Source organism: Vicugna pacos, chromosome 10, assembly GCF_048564905.1.
Source record: "Vicugna pacos chromosome 10, VicPac4, whole genome shotgun sequence".
Taxonomy (NCBI): domain Eukaryota; kingdom Metazoa; phylum Chordata; class Mammalia; order Artiodactyla; family Camelidae; genus Vicugna; species Vicugna pacos.
The window spans coordinates 27018628-27042738 of record NC_132996.1 but is presented as its reverse complement, the minus strand read 5'-3'; the positions used below and the strand labels follow the sequence as shown (position 1 = coordinate 27042738).

General features: G+C 33.5%; 1 protein-coding gene across 2 annotated transcripts in view; it reads right to left on the bottom strand.

The window, feature by feature from the left end:
* Positions 1-720: 720 nt before the first annotated feature.
* The window catches only part of RAB6A (RAB6A, member RAS oncogene family), a 45984-nt gene continuing 22593 nt past the window's right edge, over positions 721-24111 (bottom strand). The window contains exons 3-8 of one of the 2 annotated variants that reach the window (XM_006203348.4): positions 20164-20217; positions 18625-18730; positions 16515-16626; positions 11446-11539; positions 3738-3804; positions 721-2748 (exon numbers count right to left, since the gene is read on the bottom strand). In XM_006203348.4, the coding sequence (XP_006203410.1) occupies positions 2684-2748; positions 3738-3804; positions 11446-11539; positions 16515-16626; positions 18625-18730; positions 20164-20217 (498 nt within the window). In that variant the 3' untranslated portion in view covers positions 721-2683. Of the gene's footprint in view, positions 2749-3737; positions 3805-11445; positions 11540-16514; positions 16627-18452; positions 18559-18624; positions 18731-20163; positions 20218-24111 lie in introns of both variants that reach the window. The other variant, XM_006203349.4, reaches the window with a different exon arrangement.

The following is a 24111-nucleotide window of genomic DNA, read 5'->3' as shown; positions in this document are numbered from 1 at the left end:
CTTTGTAAAGGGCCAGATAGTAAATATTTGGGCTCTTTGGGCCCAAAAATCATGTTACGATTACTCAACTTTGCCTTTGTAGTGAGAAGGATGGCTGAGTTCTAGCAAAACTTCACTTAAAAATAAGAAGCAGGCTGGATTTGGTGGAAGGATAGTTTGCCACCCCAGTTCCAAGACAAAGGTGGGGTTACAAAAGGGGAGGCATAAACAGAACTTAAACTGCTTTTCTTAACACATCCTTTTATTGCCTCCACCAATGGCTCTATCTTTCAAGTTGGAGCCACTCTCCCTCACCCTCAACAATTGAAGAGTCTTCTGACTCTTGAGAGGTTTCTCAGATTTGTTGTTGGTTTGTTATTTTTCTGAAATATTATTCCATGTTCCCTTTATAGTTCTAAGGAGGAAGTAAGTAACACATGCTAACTCACTACTTTGGCAGGAATGGGAAACCAAGTCAATAATTGTTTTCTTTCGTGTTTATTTATACATTTTTGGCAGCAAAACTGTGTTTATTTAAAAAAAAAATCTGCACTATGAACACACTTTACTGCTTTAGTTGAAGAACCCCAAGCCAAATAAAAAGACCAGTATCAGAAGCAGCATTAACTGGTAACTGCCTTAAAGATACACAGAAAGAACCAAATGCTACAGTGTAGGAAGACAATCACCTCCATGTCAGAAATCACAACTTTTTCCAAATAAAGAATATGACCCATCTGCCATATTGAATTGATATTTATTTCAGGACATGCCATGTCAAAATAAAACAAAAGAGTCAACCCTTGCCTTTAACAATAATATTGTATTATAAAAGCACTTTACACTCCATCCCATCTTTCGAGTATAAGTTACTGGGGTATGTGGGCTAATGATTATCTGAAAGCATTTCCCTAATCAGACCTATAATCCAAGTGCTCTCTGAATAATACAAAGTGACAATAAGTGGGAAGTGGAGGAGGAAGAGGAAAGAGAGGGGAATAAGGTTCTTCCAGTTAAGGGTTTTGTTGCAATGAGGGGATGAGGAAGTATGAAGATATTTCTGTTGTCTTTTCATCTTTATACTGTGTTAAGTAATGCTTACAACATAAATTTAGCAGGCTTTTCCTGAGTTGTAACTCAGAAATTTTCTTCCTGCAAACAATGTATTTACAAATGTGTTGATTAACTTACACAGCAATCTCACAATAAGTAGTAAAGATTAAAATGGTGCACTCGTAGTATATTTGTTTGCAGTGTTTTAAGGGAAATACATATTGCCATCATCATGAAGCTCTAAATAGACTGAATAAAACATCTAAAAATTGAAATTATTTTTAAAAAAGCAAAGAAATAAATATCACCAAAGGAAAAAGATTAACTGTAGTTTAAATATAAATCACTAGTTAATTAACCAAACTATACATATCTAATAAAAAGCAAAAACAGATTGAGAGAACCAACATAAAAAAATGGTGAAAAATAAGGCATAAATCTGCATAATATTGAGTTTTATTTTCATTCTCTCCTTTCCCTCTTCTATGGATGCTTTTTCAGATCTGTCTCTAGGGACTTAAAACTTTCCATTTTAAATTTGACCTCAAATGCCTGAACAAAGTATTTGCTATTCTGTTGAGGAGTCTTTAGTTGGTAAACTTTAGATATCATTGTTTCTACTGGTTATGGTAGTTTTGATCAAGATGCCAAATTTAAATTCCACTGGTTCTTGTTAAAGGAATTTGATTTTTATGTGCCTTGCCTGCATAGCATTGAAAAAAAAAAAAAAGGAAAGAGAAAAAAAGAGAAACAAAGAAAGAACCCAAGAGAAATCTATTGCTTAAAAAGTTTTGCTTTTTAAACAGAGTAACTCTATTTTGACAATTATTTTAAAACCCTGGGAGAAACAGCTCTTATGAGAATTAAATATTTAAAACCTGTTCTGAAGCATTTGTACTTTTCTCTCCCAGAGTCTAACATGTGAAAGGATCATTTGTTTTGATCAGAAATATATTTTATGTTCATTTACTTGTATGTACTTAGTATGTTCATTAGGACTCATTCTGAAGACGCACCAGAACCCTTTTGTTATTCTAGCACTGTCTATCGTGATAGTTGAGTTTTGACCTCAATTAAGGTCTAAGAAATCTATATCATTGCTCAAGAATAATTTTGGATATCTTGGCCCAAGGCCTAGAGCAAGTGGCAACACTAAAATTGAAGGATAATTCCCATGGGCTTGGTATGACTACTGCTTTGCCCCCTCATTTGTTTTGAGGGAAGGAGGGTAGGAATAGGGTAAAAAAGAAGTGAGTAAAGCAGGAAGAGATCAAGTAGGTAGGCAAGTGCTGCTGTCAACAATTGCTCCTTAACCAAGCCACATATTGTTGAGATTTCCATCATTTTGAAGTACATTCTCATAACATTAAAAAGGAAAAAGAGTTAAGAAAATGCGTGTAAATTTTAAAGTTATCACTGGAATATGCTGGAATCATTTGGCTTTTTGTAAAATATAAATAATGAAGACACTGACTTTTTTGTGCTTGTGAAGCTAATAGATCATCTCCACCAGACAGGCAGCAATGATGAATTGCAATACGTTATTACTGAAGGGAAAAGGTTCAAGCCAATATTCACACTGCAGTCAATGAAAGAGTAAGGGGTCCAAAACAGTGAGCTTCTGGAGGAAAGTTGAAGATGCCATGGGGGATTAGCAGGAACAGCCTCCTTCGCTGACTGGTTGCTCCTGAGGCTTTTCCAGTTTTATGTCAATCACTGAAATAAAAGTTAAGGAGCTATAACTGAGAAAGCACAATTCCAATTCTGTTGAATACCAACAACTCTGGTAAGCACCCCCTTCCATTCCTTTTTGGCTTCAGAGCTTACACAGCTACTATTTTCTATATAGTTAGCTCACCATATGAGCTGCTTATATGGAATAAACTTGCTTATATCTACTATATGCAGTAAGGTTCAGAACAAGATTAATTCTTAATCATGGGAATCTATCCTAAAGAATTTATTCTATAGGATCAAGAAACCATATAAAGATGACATTCCTTATGGAATCACCTAAAATAAAAATCTGAAAATAGCCTCCAAGAGAGTTCCAATAATAGGGAGAGAATTTAATAAATGATGTGGTCTCAACTCTATAGAACACATTATGCTATTAAAATAAAGGTTTAGAAAACATAAAACATTAAAAGTGGGAAGAGCTGAATACAAAGTGCTACGAATGCTATAGCTTAACAAAAACATCTGGATATGGAAAAACACTAGAAGGCAAATATAAGACAAACAATGAAAATATCAAAATACAAAATTATTTAAAATAACTAATATTACATGTGCTTCATTATGTCCCATTTCTGAAAGCAGAGGCCATAGAAAGCAGAAAGCTCCAATGTTAGAAAAAGCAGGGGAAGAAAATATGATATACACTGTGGGGAAAAAGCCCAGAGCCAAGGGGAGTCAAAATTAAGAAGTAGGAAGCTGGGATTCTAAGAGTTTCCTGTTCATTAAAAATCAAGCAAGCAAACAAACACAAACCCTCTCACTGATTAAGTGGAGTGAGCAGCAGGCTGCCAAGAGTGTACTTGGATAATAGGATCTCATTTGCTATAGAAAAACTCCAAGCTTCTTTGTTCTGAAACTATCAACTCTTGGCTGCAAAAGGCAATGGCACAATATTCCTAAGCCAACCAAGTGGGACTCTAAAGACGTGTTAATAATAAAATTTTCTGATGAAACAAAAAGGATACTGTCTTCTCTGCTTCTGTCCTGTGTGCTTTCCATTCCAGGTAGAGCTGCTGCAACACGTCGGAAGAGCTGTGGAAAAGAGAGACGTGATAATTGGGAAGGAAATTTTAGCGAATGGTATGAAGTTAAAGGAGGATGCTCACTGGATGGTGAGTTACAGGAAACGGCTTCTGGGTTATTCCAGAGACCTTAGCATAATGAAAGCACATTAAAATGTCCATTTATTCTATAAATGAATACCATATGAAAAGCATTATGACAAATACAAAGAGGAATAAAGGTATGATCCTTGCTTTCCAACTGGTGAGATTGGACATGAACAAACAGCTAAGAAATCAGCAGCAAAAATATCATTTGAGTTATAAATACAAAGTACTATAGGAACTCAGAGTAAGGACTGTTCACTTAGTTAAACTGTATCGTGGCATTCCTGTCTTATTATGAGTTAGGTTCTTAAGTTAGTGTATGTATAGACAAAGTCAGTCTAGTCAAAATTACCCTTGACAATTTCTTAGGAAATCACTGTTAGAAACCACAACACCTCCTCCCAGGTCCAGCAGAGCTGGCTTTTCCTGCATCACTGCAAAGAGCACCAGTGGAAGTGGTTGGCTTCTGTTTAGAGGTATGATGCTATGAAAGATATCTTCAAAAGGATAATCACAGTCAAGCCTGGTGATATGTTCGCTTTGAGAGGCATGGGAAATACAAACTGACTGAAGGAATAACAGATTCATACCTTCAACTTTATGCCCAAATCTAGCCATCCACTTACTGGGTAGAACAGCAGGTGAAACTGCCTATTTCAATCATTTCTCTTTTTGTTAGGCATGTAATATAAAATTCCTATAATTAAATGCACGTATAATGTAACTGCCTTGTACCAAGTACCTGCTTACTGGAAGCATTGTCTAAAGTTCTCTAGGGACACAGAAATAAACAAGATGTAATTTTTAAATTCAAGGAGCTCACAGTTTGGCAAAAGAAAGGGATTCTAACAATTCTGTGTGTTACAATGTGATGAGTGCTGCAAACTAAGGGAGCAGAGAATGTTTTAAGAATAAAGACGTAAGAAGGCCCCAGTCAGGCAGCTGAGAAAAGTCCATACACAATGACATCTGAATTGGGATTTAAATGCAGTTTTTAAGATTTCACTTGGCTGAAAAACATACCGTGCAAAGCACTCAGAGTTTAAGTGCTCCATAAATGTTGCTGAGTTAAAATGAGAAGAAACAGAAAGAACAGAAGGCCTGGGATGGAAAAATCGAACTGTGAGTAATCTGTTTACAGAAAGAAGTATAGAAAAGGAGTAAATCTTTATCTGTAGGCAATAGTCTGATGGGGTAGGATCAAGAAAGACTTGAGTAAAAGTATAATTGTTTTGGTCCTATAACATTTAGTAGCATTTTGAAGATGTATAAAAATTAGGCATTGGCTTCAGTATTCAACCAAAACCAGCTATTAGACTTAAAACTGCAGAATGTTTACCTTAATGTTATTTCTAGTATTCCAGAAATTGTGCATGATCAAAGATCATGTGGCTGTGTAAATTACCATTAATCAAATCAATGTAATATTAATTGTATAAGATGGACTCAGTTGGATTAATATATGAATACTCAGTTTCAAATACGTATCAGCATTCTTGATCTAGATACAATAATAAAATGCTGCAATAATTAATATCTGTGAAAGCTGTTAATTTTATAAACAAAAATAACTTAAAATTTACAGAAGCAAAATGAACATAGAAATACACTGACACAGTGCATTAGACAACTCTAGGAAGAGTATTACACCCTTTCAAAATTAGCAAGTGTTTAATTAATTAACTAATGCATGTGAAATTGGACAATAATTCTTTCTAAGTTTTTATATATTAGCATTAGATAATAAATTAAGAGCAGAATGCCAACTCCGTCAGCTCAAAATTTTATACATCAGGAAAAGCCTAACACCCATTAAAAATCACTTTCCATCGGACATAAAGAATAAGAAGAAAAATGTATTTTACAGAAGATAAGAAAGTTTGGAAAAAATGTGCTCCTCCACCAACATCAACTGAGAACAACCATCTATTTAGCACTGCAAACTGGCAATAAGTATATGACTACTGGAATAATCTAGCAGCTGACAATGTGGCACTAGACTAAATCTTGTAACTCAGAAATTCATTCTATCATGGTGATATTTAGTTTTGGCCTCAATGATTTTCAAGAATGGTGAGGTAGTCCAGACTGACTGAAGCACAGAATATACAAAAGGATTGGAATGAAGCTATATATATTGAAGGCCAGGCTAAGAAAGACCTGCAAAGAATACTGACTTTATCCTGGTAAAGTAAGGTGTTAAAAAAAAAAGCAGTTTGTATTAGGACTTCTATCAATGATTTCAGTGTCTTACTATGACTACAAAGACATACAAATCACACATTGAAAGTAAAAGATATTAGGGTGGATGGCTGAAAACTAAAAGGTGAAGTATTTACATTCTGGGTAGGCCACTTACATGATAGGTTATCTTTCTGTTCTTCAACTTTTTCATCTGTAAAATGGGCTTAAGATAATAGTACACTTAACTGACTTGTGAAAATTAAGGAAAATCATTATGTAAATGGCTTAGGACTGATCTGTTATAGAGGAAGTCTTTCATAAACAGCAGCTCTATTTCTATCAGAGACTAGTTACAATAACCCATGGTCCTGTGGGCTAAGGGAACAAAGTATCTTTCCAAATGTTATGAAATTCTGCAAGAATTCTAGGGCTACAGCAAACCACTAACAGGCATAAAATTCTGCTTTAAGAAACTATGAAAAACTGATAGGAAAGTCACAGGGGTTAGGCGAGACCTTCTGAAAACATTAGAGCAGAAATGAAATGTTCTCACTGAGGAACATCTAGAAACCTTCCCCAAGATCTCATAGCTTGCTCTGACATGAAGTATTTATTAAACTGCCTATCTGTTCAAGATGCATAATCTTTCTGGCTCTTAAGGATATCAAAGTTTATTATAGGCTAGTTTAGAAATTGAATTTTTTTTTCATGGGGAGGCACAGGGAAGATCTGTTTAATTTCTGTGAAAATGGAATGAGATTTACAAGTTTTGAGGTTTTTTAAGAAATTGAAATAGATTCTAATTAGTGAAAAGTACATAACTAATGAGGTCTTCCAAGGAAGGTATTATTAGAGTCACACTCATCTACCTATTGTCATAATATAACACTGTATTTAATGTGTTTACAGAAAGAATTTGAACCAAGAAACTCTAGTACTAACTACCGCATTATTACAGCTTTGTGACTTCAAAGATATAAATTTCTCTAATCCTTAGATTTCTTCTAATAAAAAGGGGGACATAGTTGTGAGGTTCAAAGGATACAGTGATGTTCTGTCTTTCTTGTAATATCCTCCCCTGCTCCCAATCCAAACTGTCTAGCTGACAGATCCTTCAGGATCCATTCCCTGATAATTCCTGAGAAAACCTCCCTAACCCACTCCTAGATTTCTTCAATCCCATCATCTTCCAATCTAATCAAATATTTCTATATATTCTAATAGCACCCTATATTTCTTCTTTCAGAGCTTTGATTATACTGACTGTAGTGGCCTAGTCTTTCTCTCTAGACTTTAAACGCTGGAGGGCAAGGCTTGTATTTCATATTTGTTACCCTAGTACCTGACATGTAGTAGATATTTTTTAAAATGCTGCTTGAAAAAATGGCTAATGGGTGTGAAATACAGTAGAAAGCACAGAGTGCAGTACAAATAGTTGATTAGTGCCTTTATCTACTGGTTTGAGTCCACTTGCATCTGAATTCTCAGATAATTCCTTAGGCATGACTATCCATAATACTATTTAGCAGATGATCACAGATCTGAGAAAGTCTGTTCTTTTATACAGTGAAAGAAAAAAACAGGAATGCTTATGCCCACTGAATCCTTCCAACCCCTAAAAACAGGCAACAAAAGAAATCAATGTACTTAGTTTCTGATAAAAAAGGAAGTTATAAAAAGTTTTAAATTTATATGCAGAGTGAAAGTGAAGAAAAACTCTGATAAACTTTAACTTGATGAAAAAGAGAAATGCTACTGAAAATCTCCAATGAAATATAAAAAAAGATTAAAAAGGATTCAATTAACATAAGCAAATATAATGGGAGAAAATGACAATTAAGAGGGACCAGAACATCAACCGGCAGATTAGAGAAATACACACTTAAAGAAAGCAGTAAGCTGGGAAAGGTACAGCTCAGTGGCAGAGCGCCTGTTTAGTATGCATGAGGTCCTAGGTTCAGTTATCAGTACCTCCATTTAAAAAATAAGTAAATAAAGTAAACCTAGTTACCTCCCCTCAAAAATAAAGAAAGAAAAATAAAGAAAGCAATAAGCCTCCAATATATTAAAGAAAGCAATAAGCTAAATATATTAGACACAGAGAGTTAATAGGTTATCATGACCCCATAGATTTCCCCCTATCCTTTTATTTTACCTTAGAAAGTAATTAGAAATAAATACTTCAGGAAAGCTTTCTTGAAAGGTTATGTGTGAAGTCCTTTCTCTGGACCAGTAGTTCTCTATACCTAGTGTGCATCGGAATTACCTGGGAAACTTAAACAAAACACCAGATGCTTGGGTCCCCTCCCTAAAGACAGATTCAACTAGTTTGGTGTGGGGCTGGGTCATTAGTATTTCATTCAAAGATCTCCAGATGACAATATGCTGTAAGAGTTAAAGATCGACACTGTAACAATAATTTGTAAGGATCGTGAAGTAATCTATCGAATCAAGTAAGGAAAGAAAGAAGCTAATACCGAGTGTTTAACTTTACCTATTTTCTCATTTGAATCCTTGCAGTAATTCTGGGAAAACCGCGTACTTCTGTTCTAGGTTTTCTCTCTAAAATCAGTGCAACAACAGCAGCTGACTTAAGAGGACTGTTACACGGATTCACTCCTGTATTCAACAAATATCTAAGCACTTACATATTCTGTATAAAGTGCTTTGTAGAAAGACAACAAAGAAATGTTTTAAAGTTAATATTTATTACATAATATTTATACCATGCTCTCTAGATAGCCTTGTTTAATATGTTAATTTCTCTTCTTCCTTGGAGTATTCCCTGTCTTTTACCTATCCAAATCAAATATACTTCTCAAGGGCTTAGCTCAGATTGCAGCATTTTTAAACAAAGCCTTCCTTCATCATCATAACTGTATATGATCTTACTCATTTCTGCATCAAATATAATTCCTTGTGCCAACATCCATTTTACATCTCAATAATAACTGTGGATCTTACTCTGTAGCACTTGCTAGGCATTTATCATGTACTACCTACCTTTCACTGCATAGTTTTCATGAGAATGTGACTCTTCTCAACTGTAAGCTTTTTGAAGTCAAGAATCATATTTTACATAATTTTATGTACTCCAAAGAACATACAGTTGTCTCATATAATGTAGGTACTTGATAGCTATGGAATAAGGTATGTGATAAAGTACAAAATTAAGACCTGCCATGAGCCAAGAACTGTGGTTGACATGCAATATAGTGGTGTAGGAAAGATACCACCCCTACCAATGCTTAAAGTAAATATGCTTTCTCAGCAGGTATAATACGCACACGTGTGCACACATATACAATTCCACTGTGAATAGTACACAGCTTTTATTTTCTTGTTAGTGCTGATGCCCATCAGCTATCACTAATTTCTCACAAAGTCCTCCCTTCTCTTTCAAACAAATCTTTTTTCTTCTGACAAGCATTGATGATTTGAGAAGTTAAAGGTCAAGGAGTGTTTCAGTTCCTTTTCCATTTTCCAGTATTGTAAAATTAGAGAATGCAATAAGAAGGGTGATACCTACATACTTAGTACTTCACTGAAAGAATGTACTAATTCTGAAATGAAAAGTGAGGTGGAGCCTTAAATAATCACCTTATCATTACCATTTCCTTCAGCAATTTAAACACCAGACCACTTTCACAAAGAAAGCATTATTAATGCTTTTCTAAAAAAGGAATTAAAAAAAAAGGGTAAATTTTTCTTTGGCTATCTTTTTATGACATATTGAATAGGATGAAAAACACTATTTAAATATCCTATAAAATACGAGAGCTCATGTTAGGTTACTATTATTCATTCTAGTTCTAGCCTTGATAGTTTTTATTTAAAAACTACAACAATATTCTTTAAAACCGAAACAGGGCTTTAGGGTTAAGTGCTTAAACCAGACTAAAGAGCAAAAAGTTTGAAGCAAAGAACATTTTTAAATACGAAGAAAAAGTAGCAGTATTGGGTAGCATTAAATTTGTTTTAAGCCAAAGTTCTCACTAAGGCCCAATTACTCGAATGATGTTTAGACATTAAATGATGCATTAGTGAAATCTCTCCTAGAATAATTTAAAAAGGAAAGAGAGCAAGAGAGAAAGCCCATCTTAAGCTTTTATTACTATATTATAATCCAGTACATGATAATACCTGGATAATAATACTTGGAGGTATGGTGGAGAATGTCAGAGAAAATGTCTCCAAAGAGCTGACATCTAAACTGAAACTTAAAAGGATGAGTAGGAAAGGAGAAAAATGAATATTCTGAGCAAAGAGAACAGCATGAACAAAGATATGGAACCATGGAAGAGTATACTATGAGGAGGGAATTAGTGACAAGTCAGTATTACTTACAAATGTTTAAAGGCAAGAAGAGATGGGAAGTAAAGAGCCAAAAATGAAAACAACAGAGAGAATTTTTCTTAAAGCTCTACTTATTCAGTTTCAAGGATTTCATTTTAACCCTCTATTGATAAGCTAGAATTAAAAAAAAAATAATTTATTGGTCTGTAAATCCTATAAATTTGAGACTACTCCTTCATACGACCTATAGCCCTGAAGAATAAAGCAGGTGAGTTTTTGGCTATCCTATCTTTTAGAAAACAGTTTGATAATGTGAGGTCCCCCCATATTTTCCTGCCCCCAAAGATTCCTGTTACAAACACTGTAAGAACATCAGCAGTTTATTAAGGATAAAGTAGCAGAATGTATTTTTACAACAAACAAAACACCATGCCTGAACAGAAACAGACTCATAGACATAGAATACAAACTTGTGGTTGCCAGAGGGACAGTGCGTGGGAAGGGACAGACTGGGATTTCAAAATGTAGAATAGATAAACAAGACTGTACTGTGTAGCACAGGGGAATATATATAGGATCTTGTGGTGGCTCACAGAGAAAGAGAATGTAACAATGAATGTATGTATGTTCATGTATAACTGAAAAATTGTGCTCTATACTGGAATTTGACATTGTAAAATGACTATAACTCAATTAAAAAAGTGTTAAAAAACAAAAAAAAAACCATGCCTGATAGTAAATACTTGCTTTACCGTAATCTTACCATCAAAAACTAAAATGAGGGAAATTTACCTCAAAACAATGCAGTAAGAGTATGGTGAGTTTACAACCTAGCAATCACATAATCTTGTAATCATAATGAAATACTTGTCCTATAAACAATCTGAAAAGTTTGGCAAGTCTTCTTTTTCCCAAACTATGTCACATTTAGATTTCTTTCACTGTTCAATGATATGTTTCTAATTCATGAGGCCTGCTATTGCTAAGAGGAAGAAAATCTTACACTAGAGAATAGAAAACTCACACAATTGTAAGTTTTTTCAATTTGATAACCTCAACCCACCCATACCCAAAGAACACTTACCTGCTTTACATTGTATCCTGCTTTTGCACTAGTTTCAATAAACATAACATTCAGCTCTTTGGCTTTCCTCTCTCCTTCCTCAATTGACACTTGCCTATAGAAAAAAAAAAAAAGATAAATTCTTCTTTTGGAAAGATGATGATATAAGACTACAAACAAGTCTCAAAAAAAACCCTTTTCTTGATATGGCATTGGTTATACAGGCAATACTAGTTTGAAAATTCATCAAGCTGCAATACACTTAAAATTTGTGCACTTCCATGTATATGTTATACCTAACTAAACATTTCTTTTAAAGGCATTTTTTAACGTTTTGCTTTTACTTGCTGAGCTCACCTTGTATTTTTTTTAATTTTTAAAAATCTTAATAGTCTGCTATTTTCTCTTAATATCAGATTATAAGTATTTAGCTTTGTGATTAAAAATTTCTGTGTAAAATAATTTTTTATGGCTAGATAATGTCAATTTGTTACCATAATTTATGTAAACAGTCCAAAACTGTTAGAAATATAAGCTGTTTTCAAATTTTACACTACTGTGAATCATGTTGCTATGTACATCTTTGTGCACTTTGCATCATTTCTTTAAGTTGGATTCTGTGGAATTCTACAAGTGGAACAAGTGAGTCAAAAGACATACGTTACAAAGTCTCTTGATACATGGTATTAATTCATGTCAATACTTGTTTTACGGGGCATTTTTTGATACATTATAATCAGCAGTGCTTCTCAAATTGTGAGAGATTCAAGTGCAAGACTATCTCATTTATCTTGGCATTCCTAGTGCCTAGCTATCACATTGGTGTTTAATAAATATGCATGTATTCTTATTAAATGAGTCTGAACTATCAGCTAACAAATCCGGCTTCTTACAACACAGAAAATCAAAGCAAAGCAAGAGAATTTCTACAAGCTCCCACCAAAATCTATCCTCCAATCTTTGTGTGTGTGCCTTATATTCTACCTCTGGTCTTATTACTATGGAGGAACTGTCCTTATTCCCCAAACTTACAGCTATTTACTAGATTCCACTCTTTTCTTGTCTACAAGAAGATATTATACTAGAATTTGTCAACTTTCTAAAAACAAAATCATTCTCTTATATAAGAATCCAGCTGTTAATGCTTTACTATATCTGCTTGTTTTATCCTCTCGTTCTCTATGTATTTATGTATATGTGTATAAATTTTTTAAAAACATTTTTTTCTTAGCAATTTGAGAGTAAGTTGACAATCAGCACATACCTTTAGCCCTAAATATTTCAGCACTGTGAATTTCCTAAAAACAATTATGTCAGATGCCCTAAAATTTACTCCTTGGACGTCTTCTCTACTACAGTTACTCCCTTGGTGATTCCACGCAGTCTTACGGTTTTAAATACCATCTATACACTGATGACTCTCAAACATGTATCTAGCCTGGACTACTGCTCTGAACTCCATACTCATACAGATAACTGCCTACCTAACATGTAATTACCAGGATAACTAAGCCATTCTAAACTTAAAATGACCAAAAGCTTAAGTCATATTCCCCCTAAACCGTCTCTTTATTGCAGTCTCTCCTAAGGTCAGTTAATGACAGTTATTCAGGCCAAAAATCTAGGTGTTATTCTTGACTTCTCCTTCCCCCACATCCCATATTCCATCCATCAATATATATTCCACCCTGACAGTTCTATCTTCAAAACATATCTGAATTTGACCACTGATCAGCACACAAGCTACTACTCTCCCGGTCCAAGTCATCATCATTTCTTGCTTGGAGTAAAGTCTGGGTTAGCCTCCTCACTTCTACCCTTATGTATTTTCAACCTATGAAAAGTTACTCCCCGCTCCCTGCTCCCTGCTCCAACTGCCCAAACATTCAGAAAGTCTACACTTTGCAATCTATACAACCTGGCCTTCTTCTTCTTCTTCTTCTTTTTTTTTTTTTTAACTTAAACTCACTGCCTACTACTCTTGCCATCATTCTCCTTATCAGCTATATAGGCCTTCTTGCTCTCCTTCGAATAAACTAAGTGTATTTCCAACTCTGTGATTTTGCATTTTCTGAGCCATCTGCCTAGGACATTTTTCTCCTCAAGATATCTGCATAGTTAGCTCCCTTACTTCCTTAGTGTCTCTACTCAAAAGTCACCACTCATCTTCTTGGTGAAGTCTTCCATTGCTATCCCATCTAGTATTTCAGACTCACCTTGACGTTTCATATTCCTTTTCCCTGCTTAATTTTTACCCTTAGCATGTATCAAACATGTATTTTTTCAAAAATCTATTTACTGCCTGGTTTACTCTCTGGAATGAAAGCTCCTTGAAAACTTGTCTTTTTTGCTCACTATCCTAGAGCATCATATTCTGAAACATAACTGATCCTTAATAAATATATCCTGAATGAATGACTACTAGTCTATAAATCCTGCACATTAAGCATTCCAGGCAGAAATCTTTTCTGGTTTTATAACTATGTCACCCCAATAAAATGGTTGAAGATTAGCTTTAGCAATGGTTCCAATTGTGGTTTGAGTTTATCAAAAGCAGCTAGAAAGATTCTTTAAAATACAGATTCAAGGGCCCTACTCTAGACTAACGGAATCATGGTATCTGGAAATAGGATCAAAAACCTTAAAAATTTTAAAGTTGTCCATGATCCTTTATAGTCAGAATCTTATAAGAGGATCTAATAAGCCACATTTACGAAGTGATTCTCAGGTTTGAAACATTTGGGAATCACTGGGCTACAGAAGAAAGAGTACTGAGCATCTAGGTACTTATATTGAGACAATGAAACAATGTATTCTGGCCTTTCCTCCGATATTTTACAAGAAAAGTACTTAACTGTCAAAGAAAGTGATAAAGTCATTTAACTCTGAATCATTTTTATTAAAACTTTTTTCTAATTACACAAGTAATTATTTCTTAAAAGACGAATAATTACAATAAACTCTTCTATACTCTCACTTCCTTCCCAAAGATAACTACAGTTAAGTTCCATGTATGCTTATGTAGATTTGTTCTAGGCCAAAAAATATGAATATATCTCTATATATCTACTATCTTATTTTTTTTTAACCTGAAGGATATCATGCTATATATACACTGATCAAGTGTATTTCTAACCTTCATGTGTTACACAGCAATAAATTCCTCTCATTCTTTTTAGTGGCTATAAGAATTTCATTTACAAAATGCTACTACTAATAACAGACATTTAGACAGATTTTAATTTTTTAATATTATAAATAATGTTGCAATAATAATTCTATATACTCATCTTTTCCCAATTCTGTGGGTTTATCTGTGGAATAAATTACTAGAGGCGGATTTGAGTCAATGAGTATTTTAAACTCTGATATTATTAAACTGTTTCTCCCCAATATTGTATTAATTACGTTTTCAATATACAAGAGTTTTTGTTTATTCAGACCCTTGATGATACTGTGCATTATCAATCTTCTGAATAATGACTGATATAACAGGTGAATATGATCTTTATATTTATGTATTCAAACTTATCAATCTTTCCCTTTATGGCTTCCGGGTTCCATGTCATGCTTATAAAAAAGCCCCCCACTACCAAAATATTTTCTTTTAATGCTTTTTAAAAAAATTTAAAACTTTTATTCACTTAAAAATGATTCTGGGGGAGGGGAGGGTATAGCTCAGTGGTAGAGCACATGTTTAGCATGCACGAGGTCCTGGGTTCAATCCCCAGGACCTCCATTAAAAAAATAATAAAATCAATAAAAAAAACCTAATTTCCTCCCCTCCACAAAATAAAATAAAGTAATGAATGAACAAGGCTCTAATTCTTTTAAATGTGAATAGCTGAAGGGCAATAGTCTGACAGAAAGTACTAAGATGGTAATTCTAAAGCAATGGAGAAATATTACCTTAAAGAAAAATTGTAAATTCTTAAATTAAATTTGTAGCATTTCTGTACTCAATTGAAATAGTACACAATAAAGGAATAGATGCTTATAAGTACCCTTTTAGATAACTCTGGCTATAAAGGGGAATTCAGATATATAATTTTTTCTTTAAAAATTAAGGTATTGAGGGGCTCTCCACTAAAAGAATATATACCTACTGATCTTCAAATTCTCATATTGAAGATAAATAAAATAGTGAAATTTTATATGACAGCAAATTCCAAAAACGTCAGAAAATGATTATCATAGAGAATAGATGAAGTCATATGCTGAATTTACTTTTAAACTAAAAAAGCTTTCTTGCCAATTTCAAATGAGGTACCATGGATAGAAGTGGGCTTAACACTTTCACAAGCTTTTGAACATACCAGATTTCTTCACAACATTTTAATTAATAGCACAAGTTTGTTACCGAATTTCAATATCTAACTAATGAATAAACAATAAATAGTAAAAGCTTCTAGTATTAAATAAATGGTCAAGACTATTTAAAGCATAAAGAATATCCAGTAGATCACTTAAGAATGCTAAAAGCAGATATTCAAGCCACGGGTTCTACTGTGAATGTTAATAAATTTTGCATCCTGTGACTTGAATGTAGCTTTGCTCATTTGACTAAGGTATCACAATCAAGCTATTCAGTTCAACCTCACAGTCTGGCTCAATCATACAATTAAAAAGAAAAGAAAAGAATAAACTACACCACTGAATTAAAATGAATATTTATAAGAAGACTACCAAGAGTATGCATTTATAATCATTATGAATACTTTTTAAAGATAGGATTTGTTTTTTAAAAACATTTTATTCTTTAACAGAAAATTGCTCATGTTAATGAGGCCTAAAAATGTAAAACAGTTATCGGCTTCATCTGTCAACGATCTTTTCTTCCCATGTATAAACAAATCTTGCACAAGAGTTATTTACACATGGGCTTACATAAAACAAGAAACTTATTTTCCTTTCAACACTGAGTTTAATGTTTTACATTTCTATTTCAGGTTCCCACACTAAAGAAAAGAGGAGGTATAAAATTAAAGATTAAACATGTCTCTTTTTAAAACAGTTCTTCACTAATAAAAATAACAGGCTGCTTAACAAAGAAACCAAACATTCCATATACATACAAAATCACTCCATACCTCTTGTCAGCAAGATCTGTTTTATTTCCTACTAGCATGATGATAACATCACTTCCTCTTTCTGTTCTGACATCATCAATCCATTTTGTAGTCTGCTGGAATGAGTTAACATCTGGTATACAGGAGGGTAGATAGAGAGATTAGTGTTACTGCAAATGCCTCCCCAAGTGATGGACCAAGAAAGCAAAGAAGAACGAAGGAAAAAAAAAAAAAAAGAAAGAAAAAAGCACTGGAAATTGGAAGGGGGCTGGCACATTAGGATCCACCTTTATGTGCCTGCAACATAACTCCATTTTATCTGAGTACAACTCTCAGTGAGCTAAACAAATCACAAGAATAAAATCCTCAAGGTTCCTTTTATAATAGTTCAAAATTTCTGGACATGACCAAATGAGTACAATGTACTTACTATATGCAATAGAAAAAAAAATCATTTTAAAATGTAAAGACAGCTATGGCAGATAATATGGTGTCATGTTGCCACAATGCTTTTTTGATTACTTACATATATACCAAACATGACAAAGAAAGCATCTCCAAAAAGCTGTGTCAGCCAGTAAGTCCCAACACATCCAGAAAAATCTGTAAAGCCTTTAAACAGCTTTCAACACCACTCAGTTTGCATTGCTTTTTCAGTTTGTGATCACTTTAACTTGATGTTTATTAATTTAATGCACTAGAATCATTTAAAACAAAATCTATCTTTTCTAGCCCTGGATTCTAAGCAGAGTACTTCAATACATTTTATAGCAGCTAAAGAAAACAATTTACTAATATTTTAGCCACATATGCACAAATTTTAAAGAAAAATATACCTGATTGATTTGGTTAAAGTAAGCACAAACATTTTAAAGCTGCAAAACTTGTCAAGGCACAATAATGAACATACATTTTTTTAAACAAGTAGCAACCCAAAGTAAAGCTTCAAGAAAAGATTGATTGCATTTGGCACCTAACCAAAAAAAAGTCTGTGTGCAAACTTCTAACTTACAACTCTGCCTTTGCAATTATTAAGTAGATATGCCTTTTGGTTGAGCAAATATACAAAATGTACACTAATAATATTAGTAGCTCCAAATCAATAGTTTATAAGAAATTTTTTAAAGAAGTTCAAAATGTGGTACTATCTTGGTTTACCTATAAATTATAGCGCAATATATGGAACTCTGCTTAATATTGCCTAATATATCATAAACCAATTTACAAAGACAATTTTAATCAGAGCATTTCCCGTCTGTCACAAATGCTCCATTCAAAATTTACAGTCACTTAAAATGCCAAAGGCATTATTATTCAGTCTTGAGGGAAAAGAAAAAGGAAGACCATTACACGTTTTAGTCTCCCATTAAAATTTTTTTCTTGGAGAGAAATTAAAACATAATTTGTTAGCAACAAAGTAGTCAGTCAGAGAGTCCAGATATGATTCAAATGAAAATGGTTAATAGAAAACTGCACATTATGTTTTCTCTGCCTTCCTCTATAGAGGAGGCTAGATGGGGAAAGCAGAGAAAAGTTGGCTAGTGGAAGCTTTTAACAGCCTCAGCAGAAGTCTTGAAGGATTCGGAAAACTTGGCAAGAGGCTTAAATGCAGATAATTTTATTTTAGAGAAATCTGAGGTCAAGTTAAATGAAAAAGGAGTGTTTCTTTCAACCATAATTATGGTGTAGCTTAGGGGTAACAGGATACTAAGAAAGTCTTGGAGAGGATACATAATTGGACCTGAAAGAAAATATCCAGGGCAAAAAACCTGGCATGGCAGAAATAAAACACATTGATACAAACACCAAAGCAAATATTTCTGACCTAGCTGGTCTGTGATAAGGTTTGCTAAAACTCGTTTTTACATGCCAGTATAGAAAATAAGCACAAGACAAGAACATGCATGCAACTAAGCTAAAGAATGAAAGATTAGAAAGGCATAATTCCCCCCCACTCACTTGTGATATCATAAACAACAACTGCCACAGTGGAGTCACGAATGTAGCTAGGAATCAAGCTCCTGAACCGCTCTTGACCTGCTGTGTCCCATAATTGCAATCGTACCTAACAATAAAATCAGTCAAACAAGCAAGAAAAATAAGAAAGGTCAACCCGTTGCAAAATACCTACTTGTGATATCGTAAACTACTACGGCTGCAGCAGAATCACGGATGTAACTGGGAATGAGGCTACGGAAACGTTCCTGACCCGCAGTATCCCACAGCTGCAGCCTGATCTGTGGGATGGGAAAAAATAAATAAAAAAAAAAAAAACCAAAAAACCAAACTCATACTAAAAAGAAAAAAGAAACAATGTATTTTAAAGGGGGGAGGGTAGCAAGGAGGTGAAAAGGAAACTCATGCAAAAGGTTGCAGAGATGTGAGGAATGAAAATAACAAAAGTCCTTTCCTTTTTCAAAAGGAAGTAATACTCAAATTTTGCTTGCTCTGAAGGTACATAACTCAAAAAATGGCAACAGGAAAGATTTCACAGAATCAGAAGTACAGTTTCCTTTTTTTCCTTCCCTATAACCTCTCTTTGAATCCAGATTGCAAAAGCAGACGCTGTTGATGTTCAAACAGTGCGCATAAAAGGGAAAAACAAAAGTAAATGTCAATGAGCAACCCAGGCTATCAGACTAACGGAAATTAATGCTTCTCTGAAAGCCTCTCTGAAACTAAAATAAAATGTCTCTTCTCTATTGGGTCCAGAACACTGAAATTGGGTCTCCAACTACTGTACTTATGTTTCTCCCATACATTTCTTCCTAGAACATTGTATATAACCTAACAAAAAGGAAAAATATCTTTTTTGTGACCCTACACAAAAATGTCTTTACTTTCTTACTTTTTCACATCTACATTCCAGGAAGCCTAAAAATAAGCATTTGGTTCTTTTTACCATTATAAACCAGTATACAAGTTTTCAAATTTTAAGAAATAGAATGCTATATATTAACAGATAAAAGAGAACATCCAAAAGAAAAAAACTCACAAACTTTTAAGAAACAGCAATAGGGATAAAATAATGTTTTTTGGGGATAGGTCCTGAAATAATGCATTGAAGACAGTCATTGTTTAGGTGGCAGGAATCTCTTCAAGGGAAAGCAGGCTAGAATACAGAATATAATTATATTGCACTAAAAAGGAGCATCCAAAAGATGGAAGACAAAAATCCAACACGTAAATACACATTGTTTTTTTCTATTCACAGACACTTTGGTACATATCATATTCTGACAAATAAAACCTTTAAGGTCACAAATTGTGATACTCAAATGAAGTCTTTTTGAATGCCTCAAAAGTAGTATTCAAAAGATTTTAGCAGCTCTAGTTTCTTCATGAAAATACTCTTAAATATCTCAATGCTATTTGTTATCATTTTTCCAAATCAAGACCACAAATTTTGTTTAACAAGCCTAGGGCTGGGCCATCAATTAGTTAGAAATAACAGCTTTCTCTCCTTTTAGATTTCACTTGGAGATAAAAAAAAAAAGTCAGAGTGCTAAGTACTATTCACTCCAAAATAACAGTTTTTTTCAAGGCCTGTAAACTAACATAAGCAACTTTGCTAAGTACTTCTTATGGTGACAATCATCATTTACAACTTTGATCATAATTTTCAATGCTGGAGTGTTGCAGAAAATTGCACACTGAATACATTACTCACTGTTCGATCCTCCAAGTACATTGTTTTTGATAAAAAGTCAATACCAATTGTTGCCTGTAAAACAAAACAAAACAAAACAAAGAAGTTAAAATAATAACAGTTGAATGGCATTCAGCAGTTTGAGGTTCAATTGGGAATTATGATTATAGAATAATGAATAAACACATAAACATATCATAGCCAAATAAAAATGGACACAATTTTCAGTGATATGACATCCACCTACTAAGCACTTGTTGTACATTAGAGATTCTTTTAAGCCCTTTACATGATAGTCTCTAATCTTCATAGATCTCTACGAAGTAGCTATTAACATCATTATTTTCCTTATTTTACACACAATACTGGTGGTTGGAGAAGTTAAATAACTAGTCTAAGGACACAAAGTTTGTGCTGTGAAGTTGGGAATAAAAGTCCAGCTTTTCCAATATACACTTCTACATACACTTTATATATATATACTTTAAAGTATATTTTATATACATTATATTATATATATATTTATATACCTTAAAAATTTTAACTGTGGTAAAAATACATATAACATAAAATTAACTATCTTAACCATTTTTTTAAAAGACATTTTTTTAAAATTGATGTACCATCAGTTACAATGTGTCAATTTCTGGTGTACAGCACAATGTTCTAATCATCATATACATACATATATTCATTAAAAGCCAAGTTTTTAAAGAGCAGTTTTAGGTTCATAGCAAAACTGAGAGGAAGGTACAGAGATTTCTTCATATACTCCTTGCTCCCATATACACATAGCATCCCCTATTATCAACATCCCCTGCCAGGGTTGTAGTACATTTGTTACAACTGATGAACCTTCATGGACACTGATGTATCTTTTTAAGATAAGTTTTATCTTTAAATTGTGGTGCATATATATAAATATATATACATAAAATAAAATTTGACATTTTAACCATTTTTAAGTTCACAAATTCAATGGCATTCATTACATTCACAACTGTACAACTGTCAATACTATTTCCAAGGCTTTTTCACCACCCCAAACAGAAACTCTGTACTCATTAAGCAAAACCACATTACAGTGTATGAATATGCCACAATTTATTTATCCATTCATCTACTTATGGACACTTCTGGCTACTATGAGTTCCTGTTTTCAATTCTTTTCACTATATACCTACAAGTAAAACTGCTGGGCTATATGGTAATTCTATTTAACTATGTGAGGAAATGACACACTATTTTCTACAGCAGCTGCACTATATAAATTCCCACTAGTGATTTGTGAGAATTCCAATTTCTCCACATTCTTGTCAGTATTTGTTATTTTCTCTTTTTTATATAATCATCCTAGTAGGTGTGAAGTGGAATGCTATGTGGTTTTCATTTGCATTTCTCTAATGACTAACGATGTTAAACATCTTTTCATATGCTTATTGGTCATTTGTATATCCTCTCTAGACAAATGTCTATTCAGTCCTTTGTCCATTTTTAAATTGAGTTTATCTTTTTTCTATTGATTTGTAGGAATTCTTTATATATTCTGGATATTAAAACCCTATCAAATACATAACTTTCAAATATTTCCCCATTCTGTAGGTTGGGCCTGGTGTCTTTATCAAAACTCAGTTGTCAATAGACATATAGATTTATTTATGGTATCTCAATCCTCTTCCACGGGTCTATCTGTAAATCCTTATGTCATTACCACATTATTTTAATTACTATAGCTTTGTAGTATGTTTAAAATCAGGAAGTGTGAATCCTCCAATTTTCTTTTTCTTTTTCAAGACTATTTTGGCAATTGCAAATTAGGATTGGCTCTTTCATTTCTACAAAAATGGCATAGGAATTTTGATAGGGATTGCATTAAATTTGTAGACTGCTTTGGGTAGTTGCTACTGACGTCCTAACAACATTAAGTTTTCCAATCTATTCATCTGTGATGTCTCTCCATTTATTTAGGTCTTCTTTTCTTTTTTTGAGCAGTGTTTTGTAGATTTCAATTACACACAGACTTTTATTTCAAACAAACCAACCAAAAAAAAAAAAAAGAGAAAGAAAGAAAGAAGCTTCCTCCTTTATCTCAAACTATGTGAGAGTATTTCAATTATGTTTCTCAATTTAGGGCTAAGTACTAATTCCATCTCACAACATTCAATCTGAGAATATATATTCCACTCTGCTATATAGGGTGGGATAATGGGCTTACAAACTTGAAATACTATGGTAGAACATCTAATTGACAAACTTGAGGAATGTACAGGAGTGGTGTGGCTACATTTAAGAAATCTCACTGGTAGAACCTCATTACTCAGTGTGGCTGAGGTAGCCAACTGCCTACACAAATATGTGTCTTCCCCTGCTTCCTTACTAACACAAACATTTATTTATATCCATACTTAATGTATTAAAAATATTACATTTTTCAGTCTTATCTGAACTTTAAACAAATGGGGTTGACTCAGCTGGAAAATGCACTCTTGTTTTTATTTCCCTTTCCTCCTTCTTCCTTCCTGGACTGTGGATACCAGGGCTGGAACTCCAGGAACCATTCAGTAACCATGAGACAAATTTCAATATGAAAGTTATATATTAGATCTTGTTAAACATAAAGTTAGAAGGAGTCTTGGTTCTGGATGACCACAGAGCTGCCACATAAGCCCTAAAACACATACCTTAAGATTTCTTTTACATGAAAAAAATTTATCATGTCACTTATTAATGTTATTTTTTATTATAAAACACAGCCCAAAATAATTTTTAATGCTATAAACAGAAACAAGCATTTTCAGATCTACAGTCAAGAGATACAAATGTTCTCACAATTAGTACAAAGTCAGACTTTATGATAAAATGTACAACAGTCCCCTCCTTCTACTGCACTATCCTGGTTTTGGGGTACCATTCATACCACCGAATTCATAAAGATCAAAATTAACCTGAAAAACATAGCTTGTTGTTGTTCTTCTTTTCAGTTAATTTTATTCCAAGCCGAACTACAACAAAGAAGTTGATCAGCTATAAGAATTAAGCCAACAGCAGGAATTACAGAAAGGATGTTTGGGAAACTAAATGTTATCAGCTATTACAGCATCGTGAATGCTATTGACAAGGAATTAATTCAAACTTTCATAAAAGGTGGATGAGACATTAGTGTTACTTCTTGCTCATCTCCTTTATGGAAAGGCAGAAGGCAATAATTGCAGAAGAAACCAAAGGTAAGAGAAAATTCTTCATGTATTTTAACTTATAGCATAACTTTTAACATATTATTTTAAGTGTTAATTAATTCGTTGGTTGGGGATGGGGATTCTACTTTGTAAAAAACAAACTCAACTGAGTACTTTTACAGGAGTTCACAATTCAAGATTGAAAAATTGCTTATCCAAATATATCAGTGTCAAGATAATGACGCAAGGTAATTCTTATTTGTTATGGTATTTTATTTAGATGCTCTCCAGTCAGAATATTGTTTATTAACCCCAACAGCTATTTTATAAAAGATTGTAGATGTAAGTTACTATTCTGTCTGACTTCCTAAAAAGTGATTTGTCACCTGTCTTGATGCCACAGAAGGCAGAGACCCAGAAATGTCATGATTTTCCATAAGGGACATGATTTTTCTAATATGAAAGCAATTAGGTAAGGAAAGTAAGTTTTCCTTTGTACTAAGCAATGATAATTAGTTTCTTTCTGTGGTCCAAACACATGTAAGGTTCTGTTGTCTGGTTGCTGCCTTTTCTAACAAGCGAAAATAGAGAAATAATGAGTTGAAAAAGGCAATGACTAGATTAAAGGAAGAAAAAGAGTAGACAAATTAAAGAAGAGTCTAAAATTGAATAACAGAGATAAATAAAAAGAATGAAGAAAGGCAAAGGACCCCAGAAAGAGGATGTTGATAGATTCTGTTTTAGAAGGGAATCCTATTCAAAAATATGTTTATATATGTATTTATGTATGTGA